General features: G+C 42.7%; 2 protein-coding genes across 3 annotated transcripts in view; one reads left to right on the top strand and one right to left on the bottom strand.

Moving 5' to 3' along the window:
• The window catches only part of RFC1 (replication factor C subunit 1), a 62,475-nt gene extending 54,084 nt beyond the window's left edge, over window positions 1-8,391 (top strand). The window contains exons 20-25 of the mRNA XM_024573638.3: window positions 665-819; window positions 946-1,063; window positions 2,473-2,618; window positions 5,190-5,403; window positions 6,533-6,724; window positions 7,835-8,391. Coding sequence (XP_024429406.2) covers window positions 665-819; window positions 946-1,063; window positions 2,473-2,618; window positions 5,190-5,403; window positions 6,533-6,724; window positions 7,835-7,915 — 906 coding nt within the window. The 3' untranslated portion in view covers window positions 7,916-8,391. The remainder of the gene's footprint in view (window positions 1-664; window positions 820-945; window positions 1,064-2,472; window positions 2,619-5,189; window positions 5,404-6,532; window positions 6,725-7,834) is intronic.
• A 2,147-nt stretch (window positions 8,392-10,538) lies between these two features.
• Window positions 10,539-17,191, bottom strand: part of WDR19 (WD repeat domain 19) — a 70,145-nt gene continuing 63,492 nt past the window's right edge. The window contains exons 34-37 of one of the 2 annotated variants that reach the window (XM_024573713.3): window positions 16,265-16,388; window positions 15,659-15,735; window positions 15,210-15,334; window positions 10,539-10,846 (exon numbers count right to left, since the gene is read on the bottom strand). In XM_024573713.3, coding sequence (XP_024429481.2) covers window positions 15,223-15,334; window positions 15,659-15,735; window positions 16,265-16,388 — 313 coding nt within the window. In that variant the 3' untranslated portion in view covers window positions 10,539-10,846; window positions 15,210-15,222. The other variant, XM_045182608.2, reaches the window with a different exon arrangement.

A 17,191-nucleotide genomic window follows, 5' to 3' on the forward strand; every position in this document is an offset into this window, starting at 1 on the left:
ATGACCTGCACTGACACGTGATTACTACCCAGAGTCCGCAGTGCTGTGCTTTTTACGGGTTTGACAAACGTATAATCACATGTGTCTGCCCTTGAGCTTACTAAAAATCCTCTGTGCTCTGCCTGCTCACCCCTCCCTCCTGGCACCAGCCTTTTACTGTCTCCATAGTTTCACCTTTTTGGAAACGTTACATAGTTGGAATCATACTGTGGGGCCTTTTCAGGTTGGCTTCTTTCACTTAGCAATACGTATTTTAACTTGCTTCCCTATTTCTTCATGGCTTGATAGGTCATTTCTTTTTAGTGCCGAATAATTTTCCATTGTCCTGGTGCACCAGATTATTCATTCACTACTGAAGGGCAGCTTCCAAGGTTTGGCAATTACAAATAAAGCGGCTGAACATCCACGTGCAGGGTGTGTGTGTGTGTGTGTGTGGTGTGTGTAATTCACTTGGGTACGGACCAAGGAGCACAACCACTGGACAGTACGGTTAAGCATCTGTTTAGTTCTGTGGTAAGCCAGCAGCTGTCTCCCAGACTGGACCACTTGGGTTCCTGCCAGCAGTGCACGAGAGTTCCCGTTGCCGTACATCTTGACCAGCATTGGGTTTGGTCAGCATTTGGATGTTGGCCCTTCCACTAGGAGTGTCCCTCTTTCTTTTTAGGGCCCATTTGATGTTGCCCGGAAAGTGTTTGCAGCTGGAGAGGAGACCGCTCACATGTCACTCGTGGACAAATCAGATCTCTTTTTTCATGATTATTCGATAGCACCCCTCTTTGTCCAGGAGAACTACGTACACGTGAAGCCTATGGCTGCGGGGTGAGTGTTTAGAGCTGGCGTGGGTCAGAGACAGTGCCCTCCCGGCACCGTGGCGGCTGGACAACTGAGAGGGCGGGCTGCGGCTTCTGGGCAGGGCTGTGATCCAGGCTGGTTTTCATTCTGCAGGGGGGACATGAAAAAGCACCTGATGCTTCTAAGCAGAGCTGCAGATAGCATATGTGATGGCGACCTAGTGGACCGGCAGATCCGGAGTCAGCAAAACTGGAGCCTTCTGCCCACACAGGTAAGTGTAGTACTCTCCTTGAAGTGTAGGCTCTGCTTTATTTGGGGAGAACAAAATAGCTTCTAGCTCCTGTAATTATTTAAAATACCAGATAAACCTTAACCACTGTTATGGCAAAAATACAGTCTGTTATAGACTAAAACACTCTGTGGTCACTATTGTCTGTTCGTTGATCTGGCCTCATTTTTCAGTGGTTTATGATTTTATGTAAATGGACCTGTGGAAATAGGAACATTACATTTTGGTCATAACTAAGATGTTAGTCAAAAGTTTCATTTCCTCTTCTTTACCTTAAGAATCTATTCCTTTTTGTCATTCTTGGCTCTCCCAGATGATTCCTAAGTAACTTCTCCTTGAAGAAGTGCAGCCAGGGCAGGTCAGCAGCCACTTTCTGATACGTGGAGTCTGACCTTCTTCTTTCTTGCTAAAGAGGCAGCTTTGAATTGGGTACTTTGTTTCAGTTGATATCTCTTACTCAAAACAGAGTTTTGTCAACATTCATAATTAAGCGTATTCGTTCCTGTTTGAGTTTTACGTATCTCTACAGTATCCCTGGCCTGAATAATAAACAGGGGACTTTTGGCGGCCGACTCTTCTCTTAATCTTACCCACACATTGTTTGAAAAAAACAAAAAACAAAGATTCCTTCTGGATATAAAGAATACGTTCTCATGTTTTAAAAGTGTTTTTTAAACTAGTAATTGTGCTTTTGAGAATTTATCTTAAAAAATAATTTTAAACACAGAAAAAGCTTAATATACAAAAATACTCCCTAAGTCATTAGTTCCAGTAGCAAAAAATGGGACAAAATCTCCATGTCCAACAATAGGAGAATGATGAATTATGGTAAATTCTCTTGATTAGAACACTATGCCACCTTTAAAGTTATTTTTAAAGATTAGCTAATATGAAAAACTTAGTTAATTATTAGAATAAAGCAGGATACGAAATTTATATATGACTCCAGCTTTTAAAAGAGTGAAACCCTGGGTACAGAGATACCCAGCGATACCCTTCTTACTTTTCTCAGGCGTCCGTTTGCTTGATGCTGTAATGAGCGGACCTTCCATGCTTTGGTGCTCCTGTGCTGTCCGTAGCTTGTGCTGGGGACAGGCACGCTGCTCTGAAGCAGAGTCCTTTCTGCAACCCTGGCCTCCACGAGGTAGAGTGGGTTGAGGAGTCCTGTTTGGCAAGCTGACCTCTAGCAGGGCCAGACGGCAAGATATTTTCTCTGGGTCAGGTTTCCTGTACCCACAGATCTGAAACGGAAGGCAAGGGCCCGACTGCCCTGGGGTTAGGGGCGCAGGCTGGTGGGGCTGCGTTTTCCAGAGACTGCTTGGAAGCCGGCTGCTGCTAAGGAAGTGACTTGGCACAGAATTTAAATTGTGGACTGCCCTTGATCTTTGCAGGCCATTTATGCCAGCGTTCTCCCCGGAGAGTTGATGAGGGGCTCGCTGAGCCAGTTTCCCGCCTTTCCCAGCTGGCTGGGTAAGCACTCGTCCACGGGCAAGCACGACCGCCTGGTGCAGGACCTCACGTTGCACATGAGCCTCCGGTAGGTGTATCACTCCGTTCCCAGTGTGTTGTCAGCGTAGTGGATTTAGCCTCCATCCAGGAAGGAGAGTGTTAGCCGAACGCTTTACGTTTTAGTTTGATTTTATTGCTAACTAGATAAATGATCCTGAATAAGTTCTTTTTATCTTGTGAGACTGTGTTTATAATCATCATGACCCTTATATTTATCACTTAACAGGATACTTTGGAAGAGTTGAGCCAGGTGGTAGATGCGTCATACCTCTAAGATAAATTTTAAAGCTATGTATATCTGAAACAGTGATATTTATGGTTATTGTGACCGTGCCTGTTACTAGTGGGCATATAAAATACCTTCGCTTCAGAATAATTGAATGAGAAAAGGGAACTATGTAAATAAATGAACTAGTTTTTTACCTGTCCCAGCAGTAAACTGACCTAGTCGTCTGGGGTAGGGCATACAGTTTGGTTTGTAACAGGAAGTGGAGACTCAGATGATTGAAAACCAATGGCTTGGAGAAGTTTAAGGATGTTCAAATTCTTGTGATTTGGTATGCTTTTGTTAAAGTTTAGAAACTTAGAAAATGTGCCTCCATACAAATAGTAAATCAACTCTAGGGATTTTATTTTTAACCATGAAAAACTACTGGAGCAATCTTTGTTTCCCTGCTGTTCTCACCTGTCAAGTTGCAGGCCTGCCTCTCAGCTTTCTCCCTGCTCCCTGCCCACTGTGTTTAAGGGTCCTTCGTCACTCTGCCTCAGGGGTGTCCCCTCTGCTGCTCTCACTGTGCTCGTGTGGATTTTGAGCGCTGGACTTGCGTGTTGTTTTGTGGCTGTCCTGTCTTGTGTGTGTCCCCTTCTCCCACGGGACTGAACATTTCTGGCGGTAGGAACTGAGGCTCACTCGCCTCGCACGTGGCTGAACAGATGTTTCTTAGGGAATCACACACAGGACACCGTCATCAACAAGGCCATCTGCAGCGAGTGTCTCAACTTTTAAAGTAAATTAAAAGGTTCCTACTTAACTTTTAAACCCTGATTAAGTCACTGAACTTTTATAGGCCAGGTTTCTCTTTATCTTTAAAGTGAAAAAGTGTGATTTTATTACTTCTAACTTTTTGGGTGTCATCATTAGATGCCTTTGCAAATCTGAAGCCCAAATGCATCAATGTACAAATATAACTTCAGGGGAAGTAATAAACATTTCTGAGGATAAGAACCCTTAATTTAGGTAATACCTTTAGACTTTTCTAGATTTAATGTTATGTAAGTCTGCTAGAAGGTAACAATTACGCAACAAATTACAAGAATAATTTGGGAAAGCTTTTGTGGTTGTCTTGGGCCCCGTGGCTCACGGGCTCGTGCGTGTCTCCCAGTGTTGGCACGTTTGACTGTAGGAGGCCAGAGGGAAGGGGTGAGTTTGAAATACGAGCGTCGTCTGAATCTTTGCCTAGTTAATAAAACCATCATGAGGCAAGGTTCTAGATTTCTGGTAGAACTATGTGGGCTCTTGTGATTCAGACATTCAGTTACCTGAAGCAGGAGCAGGACCCACAGGTAATTTTTAAAAGGACTTTTCATTTCCTTTCATTTTCTTAAATTGAATTTATTGGGGTGACACTGATGAACAAAACTATACAGGTTTCAGGTGCACAGTTCTATAACACAGCATCTGGTGCTGTATTGTTCATCATCCCATCCTTTCTGATTTTAGTGTGGGTTCTGAAACCAGCAGCTTTCGAGGCCTCTTGTGTGAAGTACACATGCATGTACATTGCCTGGTTTGAAGATAGAGGCAGCTGGGTCGGAACGATTGTGGGTGGTGGCATTGGAGGGGTTATTTTGTTCAGCTGTGTCTGTCTTTAAGTGACAGCATTTAAGGAGAAAGATAAACAGTCATTTCATGATAACATTCTAGTTGCAGCCCATCACAGGCTGTTTCCCTAAGTCTCCCCAGTGTGTGGGTGGCCAGTGTGTGGGCCATGCCACCTTGTGACTCCGCAGGAACTTTCTCTGCAGGCTTTTTTTTTTTTTTTTTTAAAGATTAGGGGAACCCTACTCCAGAACTAAACATTGAAGAGGAACAGCGTTAGGAACTGTGAGGGGAGCATTTTCCTGTCGAGTTCTGCATGTTGTAGTCCAGAGATGGAAAGACGTTGCAGACCCCCATTAGCAGGTGGCAGGGCACTTAGGGCCGGAAACCTCACTGCCTTTCACTGATGCTTTCACGACCTGGGGCTGGGAGAGATCTTGGGCCACAAGGAGTAGGAGCAGAGATGCCGTCGTTGCCTGGGCCTTAGGAGTAGGGTGGAAGCAGAACCTGCATTTGTGTTTTGCATTCTCTGATCCAGGTAAATAGAAAATCCCCCTTGAGCACATTGGAGTTTGCACGCCACCCTGGTGGGGTAGCACTAAGCTTTCTCTCCACCAGCTGTTGAACAGTAGGCACTCCATTATTAAAAGCATTGTTAAAAAGCATTATTAAAAGTGATTGAACTCCATGTGATTAACTCTGTTGATAACACGCAATGTGACTTGAATTGGTGGTAGTTTGCCATTGACTACAGGTGTGTCTCTTTTGCTTTGGTTTAAGAACTTACTCCAGCAAAAGAACTGTAAATATGGATTATCTGTCACATATAAGGGATGCACTTGTACGGCCCTTGACCTCACACGGGGTAGAAGGAATACAGGATGTTGTTGCCCTTATGGATGCATATTATTTGATGAAAGAAGACTTTGAGAATATCATGGAAATTAGCAGCTGGGGAGGCAAGCCTAGTCCCTTCTCCAAGCTGGATTCCAAGGTAACTTGTGTAACCCACTGGTTCTCCCTCACTGTGTAATTACCAGGTTTGCACTGGGAGTGTTTTAGAGATGTTTACATGCTTTAAAAAGGTTTAGTTTCTTTCCTTCAGAGTTTTTTATTTCTTGTAGTCTATGCTTTCCAAATGCTGTTTGAGTACAGTATTAAGACAAGACTTCTGGATTTGACTTTACAATTTATATATTTATCTTCGCTTTATGCTGAGTGGAAAAGCAAGATGTGAAAAGCTTAGGAACAAATGTAAATGTATCCCTTATAGATAAGGGCGAGATGAGTCAGGTGAAGTAACATGAGGTGGTGGTAATGCATTAGGAGAAGAAAGAAGTGTTTACTGACTGAGGATTTTTACACTTAGTCTGCCTAATCTGTGGGCTCAGTATTCCGGTTGGACAATTTGTTATGGGATAGTGTAGCCCCTACTTTGTTTATACAATGAGCATGAACAATCTAAAGTGAAATAACGTGAATATGTAATAATCTAATAACTCACTCTCGTGCCTGTTTACTTGGTGCTGATTTGGAAGGCTCGCCTTCTCTAGTATTTTGACCTGATGCAGTGGTTATGTGTAATTTCTCACAAGAGACATCTACATTTAAAATTCTTGAACTAATCCTGCAATTACTAGAAGGTCGATGTTAAGGCTTTTCAGGTTACTTATTGTATTGAAGTAACCACTATTAGTAAAGTTATTTTGTGGTAATTACAGGCCAGCTTTAATTTGTACCTTACTGTGAGCCTTTTTAAAAAAAATTATTAATTACTAACTTTGCCTGTCATTTTGTAGAACTGCAGAACATTGAATAGGTAAAAGTGATGACTTAAAGTGGCTTTTCCTCGTCTGCCTTAAAGTTTCCAAATACTGATTTTTATCTTTTTGAGTCCTGGACTCTATTATGCATATCATTAAAAATATGGAACTTCTCCATAGAAAAATGCTTTTATATGTAGGATTACACACACACACACTCTTACATGTATATTCATAAATATTTTGTAGACAATTTCAAGGGGCTTCCAGGGTCTTTCAAAGCCTTTAGGCTGACAGAGTTCAAAAGGACTCTTTGGCACTCAGATCTTTTTAAAAACTCCCTCCATTTCTTTTCTTTAGGTGAAAGCAGCCTTTACAAGAACTTACAATAAGGAAGTCCACCTGACTCCGTATTCACTTCAGGCCGTGAAGACATCCAGACACAGCGCAGGCCCAGCACTGGATTCTGAATACAGCGAAGAGTTACATGAAGATGACTCTCAGTCTGATGAGAAAGGTCAAGACTCCGTGGAAACCGATGCTATGATCAAGGTGGTATTTAAGCCACAGAGAGGAAAAGCTGTGATACTCCCTCAAAATAGTTTATCTTTTCTTGTGTATAATTTGCCTTCAGAAATTATTCAGAGCCTGTTTAGTAATCAAAGCTGAGAAGATACTTTCAAGTTTTTTGTTCATCACAGTTGAGGGTGAAGAAAGTATAGGTTACATTTTTATAAGCAGTCAGCTTCATATAATAGTGGAAGAGCCAAACAGCAAGAAATCGTATTGATGGGCATATGCTGTTAGGAAAAGTACAATTTTTATTTATTGGATCATTAGTTTTTGCTTTACCTACAGACACGCATTTTCACAGCACAACCAGGAAAAGCATTTTCAGTGAAGCCACTTCTCCCTTCTGTTGTGTTTTGCTGTAGCCATTGAACTGCCTGTAGAAGTTCTCTAGAGCAAAACATCCTTGTCTTTTGCTAGGACAGGTTAAAATCCTTTACAGAGCTCACTGTTTGCCATTGGCTGAGGTAGAGGAATACAGTGTGTATTCTCTCTTGTGAGTGTATCATTGTTGCCCCTCACTTTTTTTAAATTGACTTTTTAAAGAGAGAGATAGGAAGACAGAGAGAGCAATTCGCTGTTCCAACCACTTATGCATTCATTGGTTGACTCTGCTGTGTGCCCTCACCAGGCATCGAACACACAACCTTGGCTTGTTGGGATGATGCTCTAGCCCACTGAGCCACCTGGCCAGGGCCTTGCTCCTCACTTTTGTTTTGCATATGCAGGACTAGTGGCCTTCACCAGTGTAGCTCTCCCTGTTCAGTCTTGTGTGCACATCAGAGGTTGTTTCCCCTCTCCTCACACTGAATGTGTTTAGACTCTTGAATTTGAAACAAAGAAAAGTCTTTTACCCTGTTTATAAATTGTCTTATTTGTCTTTCCTCAATATGCCTTTGTTCTAAATCCAAGAAACTGCATACATAGGGAATGTATCTTAGTTCTAGATTCTAAATAGCTTTTTAGTTTTTACCGCTAACTTTTCAAGGCTATAAGTAGCCCAATTGTTTCTTGAAAGTATGTAGATGAACCTATTTCATTTACTCATAAACACAGCTATTAACTATTTTGTGCAACTTTTCCTCCCAACAGAAAAAGACAAAATCTTCAAAGCCTTCAAAATCAGAAAATGATGAGTCCAGAAAACGAAAAGGAAGAAGTTCAAAGAAATGAAGCCATTTCTCACTACTGACAGTCACTTTGTACTCACCCTGTTGACCAGTCTAGCTGGTCTAGAGGATGCCTTGTTTTTCCAAAGGAAAGCGAGTGGGGTGACCGAATGGTCCCATTATAAGTAAATGGTGGCACAGCTCGGAAGATGTAACCAGTAGGCGAAGGTACACCTCTTATAGAGGTTGGTAGGACTGCCTGGGTCCTCCACTGGCCCCTGTCAGCCTAAGCCTGACTCGATTGTGCTGTGACATGCCTGACAGCAGTGGTACTGAGGCGACTTTTGTAAGCTTAACAGTGTATCCTAACGGCCTTTATAGGACCAATGCTGATTTTTTTAAAGCTAGTTACAATTATGTGGTGAAATTTTGTAAATAAATCATAATACAAAACAGTCACCACCTAGAACTGGGTATTCTTTGCACATTGCCAAATATCTTGCAAAATATAAATTAGGAATAAAAATGTTCCATATGATACATGTACAAATTCTTAAAATTGTCATCTTGTACAGTAAAATACTATATTGGTATATGACTTTCCTTATTAATTTGCAAGTGACTAGACAAAAAAGTTATTTTACTACAAATCGGTGGTGGTAAACGTGACTTAGGCAGTTGAAGAGTTAGAAATCTTCATTTCCAACCTCATTACCGCTGTGAGTGCTGACCCCGTCTCTGCTGTGGAGAGAATTTCACCGCGAGGCCTCTTTGCTGTCCCTGGAGGGTGTGGGTGGCTGCAAAAGCTTTGCCAGCCATTCTTAACCTTTCCAGCGTCTCAGCCCATCGGGTTCAAGCCAGTGGGGCCTGCACTAGGTTAGACACCTGGTCTCACTCTGGCTGTGGACACGATGAACACTGGCTTTGCCTTACTTTGCCCCGGGAAATCTGGTTCCGTCCTGTGACGGGTTCCACAAACCCTGCTGGAACTTTAGATTTTAATTGCACGTGTGGAGTGGCCCTCAGGCTGTGGAACTAGTCTGGAATTCAGGTGTCTAGCTGTTTTTTAATCTTGTTGGTAAAAGCTCAGGGGAATGTGCTAAAAGGAATTTAAAAATCAGGATAATAATTCCTGACTCTAAGGAACTGAGAATCTTGTTTGGAAGGTGAGACATGCATGTAGAGTGTCTTTATTATGTGAAAAATGTCTTTCATGTAGAATGAGTTCATTATGGGAACCGAACGTTGCCTTCAGCCTTTGGCCTCCAAGCCACGCCCCGTCCCTGTTAAGTTAAAGCCTGGCTTGGAACTTCCGCCCCACTGGATGAAGATGGCCTTTGCTGACGGCTGCCTCCCCTAGCCAGTGGGGTGAGCATGCGTTTCTTACACACTTTCTCCTGTTGCCACTGCTTTCAGATGTACTTGGCTCTGTGTTCCCAGGAAAGGGGCTGCAGTGTCCTTGCAATCAGAACAAGGACTAGTGTCCTTTACTTGTTAGGTTTTTAATTATAAATGCTCTACACATGATTGGCATAATTTGTATGTAGGATAAATAACTTTTAGAATTAGAGATTGTAAATATGCTCTTTAAAATATGAGAGAATGGGTCTGAGGCCTCTTGGAAGCCCTCGTGACCACGAGGGGTGTGACTGAGGTGAGCGCTGGGTAGCAGTTGGTGGGTCCACGGCAGTTTGGATGTGAGTCTGAGGGGTCTGTATTGGGATTGTGTATTGGATCAACCAATAAATCCTTGTTGGAGCCACTAGCTGCCACACATCATCTGTGCAGCGTAAAACTGCGTACCTGCTTTTTGGAGCTGCATTGCATGTCGGCCTTCTTGTAATCTATGACAAAGTACTGTATCCTTCATCTTAAATTCTGGCAGTTCATGGACAAGGAGTGCCGCGTTCTGTGTACTTACACTCACAGATCCCAAGTGCCTGTAGCTCTTACTCCTGTATGCTTACAACACCCCTGTAGTGATCACGGAAAACGAGGAGGCTAAGGGTGGGTCTGTTGATAGTGACTTGTATTGTACCACTTAGGAAGGCCAAGGCCTCTGGCCGATTCTCTAGCTAGCCTTAGGGAGGGAAGAAGAGAACAGGCTGGAGGCTTCGTGCGTGTGGGTACTTGGATGCTATGAAACATTACTGGCACTTGGATTGGCCCCTAGGCTTGTAGGTGCCTCTGCAGTGCTCAGGATGCTGGTGGCCATACTATAAAGTCGTATCATCTGAAACATTCAGAGCTGGGCCACATTACTCATTTCTGTTAGCTGCTTAGACTTCAGTTACATTGGTCTCGGATGGCAAGGACGCGCGCACAGAAAATGTATGTTGGTCTGAGACGCACGTGGTGTGTGACACGGGGATTGAACGCTCTAACCGCCTGGGACTCTGAGTGATGCATATTTTGCGGGGGGGAGTCAAATGATTTAATTGGCAACAGGCATTCCATAGTGCGCAGTGCAGCAACGCAGGACCAGATGGCGACTACAAGCTGATAGTGTCGTTCTCTCAGATATTTGATTTTAGTGATTTTTGGTGTTTTTATTTAAGGACTGATTCCACTGAATAACCTTGATTAGTGTAAACTTCTCATTTCAAACTTGTAAGTGCTCGAACTGCACTAAGTGCTTCAAAGTTGCCTTCCTGTCTGTCTCCAAATCCAGAGAAACATTACAAATATCTGGTTAACAATTTTATTTAAAGGACATACTTCAAAATACAAAAGTTATCAAAAACAGCTGAATATTTACAGTTATGTCATAGGATACTATTAACAGTGCAGAGCATATAAAATGAAGAGGAAATATACAAAGTGTAAGAAACAGCAGTGTTTCATGTTACCATTTTGTCACTCTATGGAAGGTGGAAGTGGCAACCCGGAAAGGTCACCTTTGAGTTTCCCTCTGTGTCCAGGAAGGACCATCCCTAGGTCCACCAGGGCACAAGCACAGCCGCCTGCAGTAAATGCTGTCTTCGCAGGAGCGTGTCTAGAAAGAAGCAGATAAACCCACATGCTTTAGGAGGGTTTCAAGTAACAACGGGCATTTAGTAATACAGCCCAGCACACCAAAGACATTTTTTGCTCATTCATGGAACGTGGAGCTGGATCGCTGCGTTCAAGTTAGAAATGGTCAGTCTGTGATCAGCATTGCGTTTCAGTCTTGGCCTTGCGACCGATGAAAACTGTGTGGTCCGTCTGTTGAATCTCTGTTATAAAGTGAGGCTGACAGTAGCTGCCTTACTGGGAATAGTGAGAAAATGCAAGGTAAGTGCCTAGTGATCTGTAGAGAAAAAACTTTAATGAACTGATTTTTGAGGATTCCTTGTCTAAAAGGAGTCAATGAGCAATAGCTTCACCCAGTGCTCATTGTACGATAAAATGCTTACAGTGACTTTGCAAAAAGTCGTGCCTTGTCATGCACTGAGGCGTGTCTGCAAGTAGCGTGACACCGTGGTCTAAAGCTCTACTTTCACACCAGTGAAGACTCCAGAGAGTCTACGTAGATTATTAAAAAACACAAACAGGTTCTACTTTTGGAAGTGGCAGAATTGCAAATTCATCCTCCCACAGGTAAGATTTTGTCCTCCGTTTATAACTAACTAGAGCAACCAAAGGCATGTAGACATTGGAAAGGTGACAACCCTTGAAAGAAAAGAACTCTGCTGGGTAAGATCTTTATATGGCTTTCCAACTGAGGGCAAGTCCGTAGCATGGGATGGCTAAGCTTCAAACAGTGAAGTCAGTCTTATTAGCTTGAAGAGTCACAGAGGAGTTTGAGGCTGCCAGAAACCCTGAAAGGTGAAGGAGAGTGTCCTGGGAAGGGGACTGCTCCAAAATCTGCATGCAAAAACTTCATGCAAATCCTTAAAATTTACAGGCCTCGAAGAGACTCTTTCATGCCAGACTTGAAGAAGCGCAGTTCCACGTTTTACAGAGCACCATGTATCAAAAGCTGAGGGCTGCCTCTAGGAGCCTGGGGCCTCAGTCCTCTGACGAGAAAGAATAAAATTCTGCCAACAAATAGGCTGGATGAAGACTGAGCCTCAGGTGAGATTGCAGCTCCAACCAACTGTAGCCTTGTGAGCCCCGCCTGAATAGAAGACCCAGCTAAACCATACTTGTGTGAAGGTAGACTGTGGGTCAAGATGGCAACACAGAAGGCTCCAGAACTACTTTCTCACACAGACATAGCGAATCTACAGCTACATATAGAACAATTGCTTCTGAAAGAAATGTAGAATTGAGCAAGTGACACCTATACATAAGGTGAATGAGGAAAATACCCACATTGCAATGGGCAGGAGAGGCTAAGAGTCTTGCCAAAGACCCCACCCCTGGCAAACTGCCCCACAACTCACAGTTTCCCCCACTGGTACGCAGAGTTTTAAGACTTCCACCTAAGAGAGGGGCACCTAAAACATCTAGCTTTGAAAGCCAGTAGGTCTTGCATCCATGAGAACCAGTTTTAAATGGAATTGCTCGAATCCACTGAGGCTAACACCCCAGGCCCAGCACAGATGCAGCAGGCTTGTTATTTAACATACATCTAGGGGCCAACTATAATATTCCCCAGAGGTGGCTGGGACTGGCAGAGGTGGCTGTTTTATCTAAGGCGCAGACACCAACACAGAGTCAGGGAAAATGAAAACAAATATGTTTCAAATGAAAGAACAAGATAAAACCTCAGAAAAATAGCTTAACAAAATGGGGATAAGTGATTTAATTGATAAAAAGTTACATTAATTGTCATAAAGATGCTCACCAATTCAGGAGAACAATGCATGAACGAAGTGAGAATTTCAACAAAGAAAATACATGAAAGTACCAAACAAATTAGACTTGGGGAATACAATAACTGAGCTGAAAAATACAATAGAGAGGTTCAGTATCAGAGACTAGGTGAAGCAGAAGAAAGCATCAGCACACTCTAAAGGCAGTGGACTCATCCAATCAACAGCAAAAGAAGAAGAAAACATTATAGCTTAAGGGACTTTAGGGATAACATCAAGCAGACCAGTATTTGCATTTCAGGGGTCCCAAAGAAGAAGAGAGAAAAGGGCTGAAAACATTCCTAAACTGGGGAAGGAACAGACGTCCAGATCCAGGAAATCAGTTCCAAACAAGAGGAACTGAAAGAGACCCACACCAAGACACGGCATGATTAAGTTGCCAAAAATTAGAGGCAAGGAGAGAATCTTAAAAGCAGCAAAAAAACCAGGGATGCTACATAAGACTTAGCAGATTTTCAGCAGAAACTTTGCAGGCCAGAAAAACAGCATGATATATTCAGTGCTGGAAAAAAAAAAGACAAAGGATATTATAACTGGCAAAGCTGTACTTCACAATTGAAGGGGAACGGAGTCTTCCAGACAAGGAAAGAGCTAAAGGAGTCCAGCACCAGCCTTACAGGAGATGTTAAGAGGACTTCCTGCCCTGGCTGGGTGGCTCAATTGGTTGGACTGTCATCCCATACACCAGTAGGTTGTGGGTTCCATTCTTGGTCAGGGCACATTCCTAGGTTGTGGATTCAGTTCCTAGTTGGGGCGCATGCAGGAGGCAGCTGATCAATGTCTCTGTCCCCCACTTCCCTCTCTTTAAAATCAATAAAGTCATATCCTCCAGTGAGGATTAAAAAAAAAAAAAAAAAAAAAAAAAAAAAAAAAAAAAAAAAAAAAAAAAAAGCCCTGGCCTATGTGGCTCAATTGGTTGGAGCATCATCCAGTACACTGAAAGGTCGCAAGTTCAATTCCCGGTTGAGGCATATACCTAGGTGGTTTCAGTCCACAGTAGGAGCACATGCAAGAGGCAGCCGAATGATATGTCTCTCTCACACCGATGTTTCCCTCTCTCTCTCTTCCTCCCTCCGTTACCCTCTCTCTAAAATCAGTAAACATGTCCTCTGGTGAGGATTGAAAAAACAAAGAGGATTTCTTATAGCTAAAGTTAAAAGGGCACAAATTAATAACAGGAAAACTTATGAGAATGTAAATCTCAAAGGTAAAAGTAAATACATAAATTGAGAATAACCTAATGTAATGGTGATGAATTAATCACATAAATCTACTATGAAGGTTAAAAGACAAAAGTAGTAAAAATAACTATACAGTAGTTTATTACCAGATATACCACATGATAAAAAAGATGTAAATTGTGTGGGGGGTGGGGGAAGAATGTGTGTGGAGAGAGTATAAATGTAGAACTTTAGAATGCATTTGAACTTCAGTTCTTATTAACTTAAAGTAGACTTATACAATGTTTCCTGTAAGGCTCATGGTATTCACAAAGCAAAACCTATAGTAGATAACACAAAAGATAAATGAATCCAAGGATACTACTACAGAACATCAAATCACGAAGGGAGAGAGCAAGAGAAGAAGGGCACGAAGGAATTACCAAACAGCCAGAAAACAATTGGCAAAATAGCAGTAAGTCCTTCCTATCAATAATTATTTTAAATGTACTAAATTCTCTGATCAAAAGACACAAGTGGCTGAATGGATAAGTGGAAAATTTACAGCTATGACTCAACGGAATGTCACTGAGCAAACCAATGGGTCAAAGAAATCCAAATCAAAAAAATAAAAAATACCTCGAGACAGATGAGTATGGAAATACAGCATACCCAAATTTACGGTTGTAGCAAAAGCAGTTCTAAAGGAAAAATCCATGATAAATGCCTACACTTAGAAACAAGATCTTAACCCAATTTGACACCCCAAGGAACTAGAAAAGGAAGGAAAAGCCAAGTCCAAAGTTAGTACTAGGTAATATTAGTCAGACTAGAAAAGATCAATGGAACCAAGAGCTGTTTTTTTTTTTTGCTAAACAAAATAGACAAACCTTCAGCCAGACTTGCCAAGAGAAGACTCAAACTCAGAAGTGAAGTAAGACACATTGCAGCTGATAACACAGATGCAAAAGATGGTAAGAGACTCCTATGAAAACCATATGCCAACGAACTGGACAACCTAGAAGAAATGGACTAATTCCTAGAAACACCACCCACCAAGCCAGAATTGTGAAGAAATAAAATCTGAAGAGATCAGTTACTAGTTAAAGAGAGAATCAGTAACCAAAAACCTCCTGAGACAGAAGTCTAGGAAAGAATGGCTTCACCTGTGAATTCTACCAAACACTTAGAGATAAGTTATGGTCCAGCTGGGATCTGTAGTGCTGCCTGGACAACTACCGTTGTCACTATGGAGACCGTACAGCCTGTTTTTCAGCATTAAATCTGACTAATGACATGATTCACAAACGGAGCCAATGCAAACACAAACTGTGGAGCCGTGTGGACTCGGGCCTCTTGTGCCCGCCCTAGGAAGGTGAGTGGACGGCCTGGCCCTTACCTGCACATTCCACTTACTGCTCCACCTCTGTTCGCAGGTACTGGGTACAGTCTGGAATTTTCTTCAGTTGAGCAAAGTTTAATCTTTCTGAACACATGGGACATGTGCTTTCAGTATTTAACATGCTGTTTGGGGGAAGGAAAGGCAGAATAGATAAATACATAGTATGTCTTTTCCCCTGGGTTATTCTAATGGGAAGAACAACTATTCCTGTCTACATCTTTCATCATGCAATTTAAGAATTAGGGATACTTAAAAAATTAGGAATAGCAGTCTCCTACAAGACCCCCTTTAATGATGATGTTTTCAAAGGTCACAGGTTCTCCTAAGAAGACAATGTGAACCTTTAGGGGGAGCATGAACAAAGAAGGAGACTTCAGATGAACAGTGGCTGAGCGGAGGCCCGTGTTTGGATAAGTCTGTGACCTGCTGGAAGGGCGCACACTTACATCTTAAATTCCGAGTACAGAGCAGGGAAGTCGCAGTGTGGACACACTGTCCAGTCATCCTTCAGCATGTGTCGGCCCTGGGAGCAGTACATTTAGGAGTAAAATTCACCTTTATTTTTACCCCCCCCCACCATTATTCAATTATAATAACTGGGTTACAGTTAAAACCAGCCCTCTATATTATGAAATTATTGGTAGTTAATCTAGGTGGTAATTGACCAGAAAGAGATGGCATCAAAAGGACTAAAGCCAGAATATATTTGTCAGATTCACGGAAAAAGAACAGCCTTCAATTTTGAGAAATTATCTAAATTGCAAGGTAAAGCAAATTGCAGGTTATAGAGTCAGTAAGTGGCAGAGAAAGGATTTAAGCCATCTCATCCCCAAATGTGTGCTACATCGCCCCATAGTACATATTCACTTAAACTATGAAATGATCTGAATATAATGTTCAACTTTGTTAACTATAAAATTATATGCTAAAAGTTGCAGGAAATTTGAGGGATTGAGATTTCAGAAGTGAAAAAAATGCTGCCACTCACCATATATTCAAATGGGTTATGAATAGATATGCAAATAAAGGAAAATCATTATAAAGAAGCTTACTGTTGCAATGCAATATGGGATATTGTTTTTACACCCAGGACAGAGGAGTTCAAATTCCGGGAGAAGAAATTTACAGAATGGACACGGCGTTGTGGTCTCTTCTATCTCTGATGTATCGGGTCTCCTGTGAGGAGGAATCACACGTCACTTCAAACAACGCTTCAGTTCCCACGTGATGTGGACGGCAGAGAAAAGGCATACTTGGAACACTGGGAACGTGAAACGCACCTTCCTCTTCCTAGACTCTGGGACTAGGGAGACTTACAAGCTCGCCATCGGCCCACACTCCAGCTCCGGGAGGCGGGAGAGCAGTTGGGATTGGTCAGATTGCAGCGTTACATGGGTCATTTGGGCGAGCTGGAGTTGAGGGCACATGGAATGGCAGAAAACATGGGTGGGTCCCGCTGTCCTGTCTTCCTGTGCCATTGGAGTGGTGAGCGTGTTCCCGCCTCTCTAGTCCTTCTGTCTGGCAGAACGTTCCGGGACAATGGCCATGTTCTAATTCTTTGCTGTCCAATATGGCAGCCAAGCCATGAGCCACATGATGCTTTTGAGCTCTTGAAGTATGGGTAGTGTGAGGAACTAAATTTTACATTTAATTTTAATTCATTTAAACTTAAATAGCGACACGTAGCTACAAGATACCGTATTACATGGACCTCGTGGCAGTAGAGCACTCTGGCGTGGGGAAAGAATACCCAGCACCTCTTCCAGCTCAGGCCTAGCACAGCACGGCGCTAGGCTGCCGGGTAGTGTTCCCTAGTGTTACCTCCCCACCTCACTCGCCAAGTGGGCAGGCAGGGCAGGTCAGTCCAAAAAAGGGAGCGTTCCTTCCACATAGCCCTACCCAGCTCAGAGTTCTCTGCCACGAGAGTCAGTCCCAAGCCCAGCTAACGATAAAGTGGTGGTTCCCTCGGCCATTAGCGG

This window comes from Desmodus rotundus, chromosome 4 (genome assembly GCF_022682495.2).
Source record: "Desmodus rotundus isolate HL8 chromosome 4, HLdesRot8A.1, whole genome shotgun sequence".
Classification (NCBI taxonomy): Eukaryota; Metazoa; Chordata; class Mammalia; order Chiroptera; family Phyllostomidae; genus Desmodus; species Desmodus rotundus.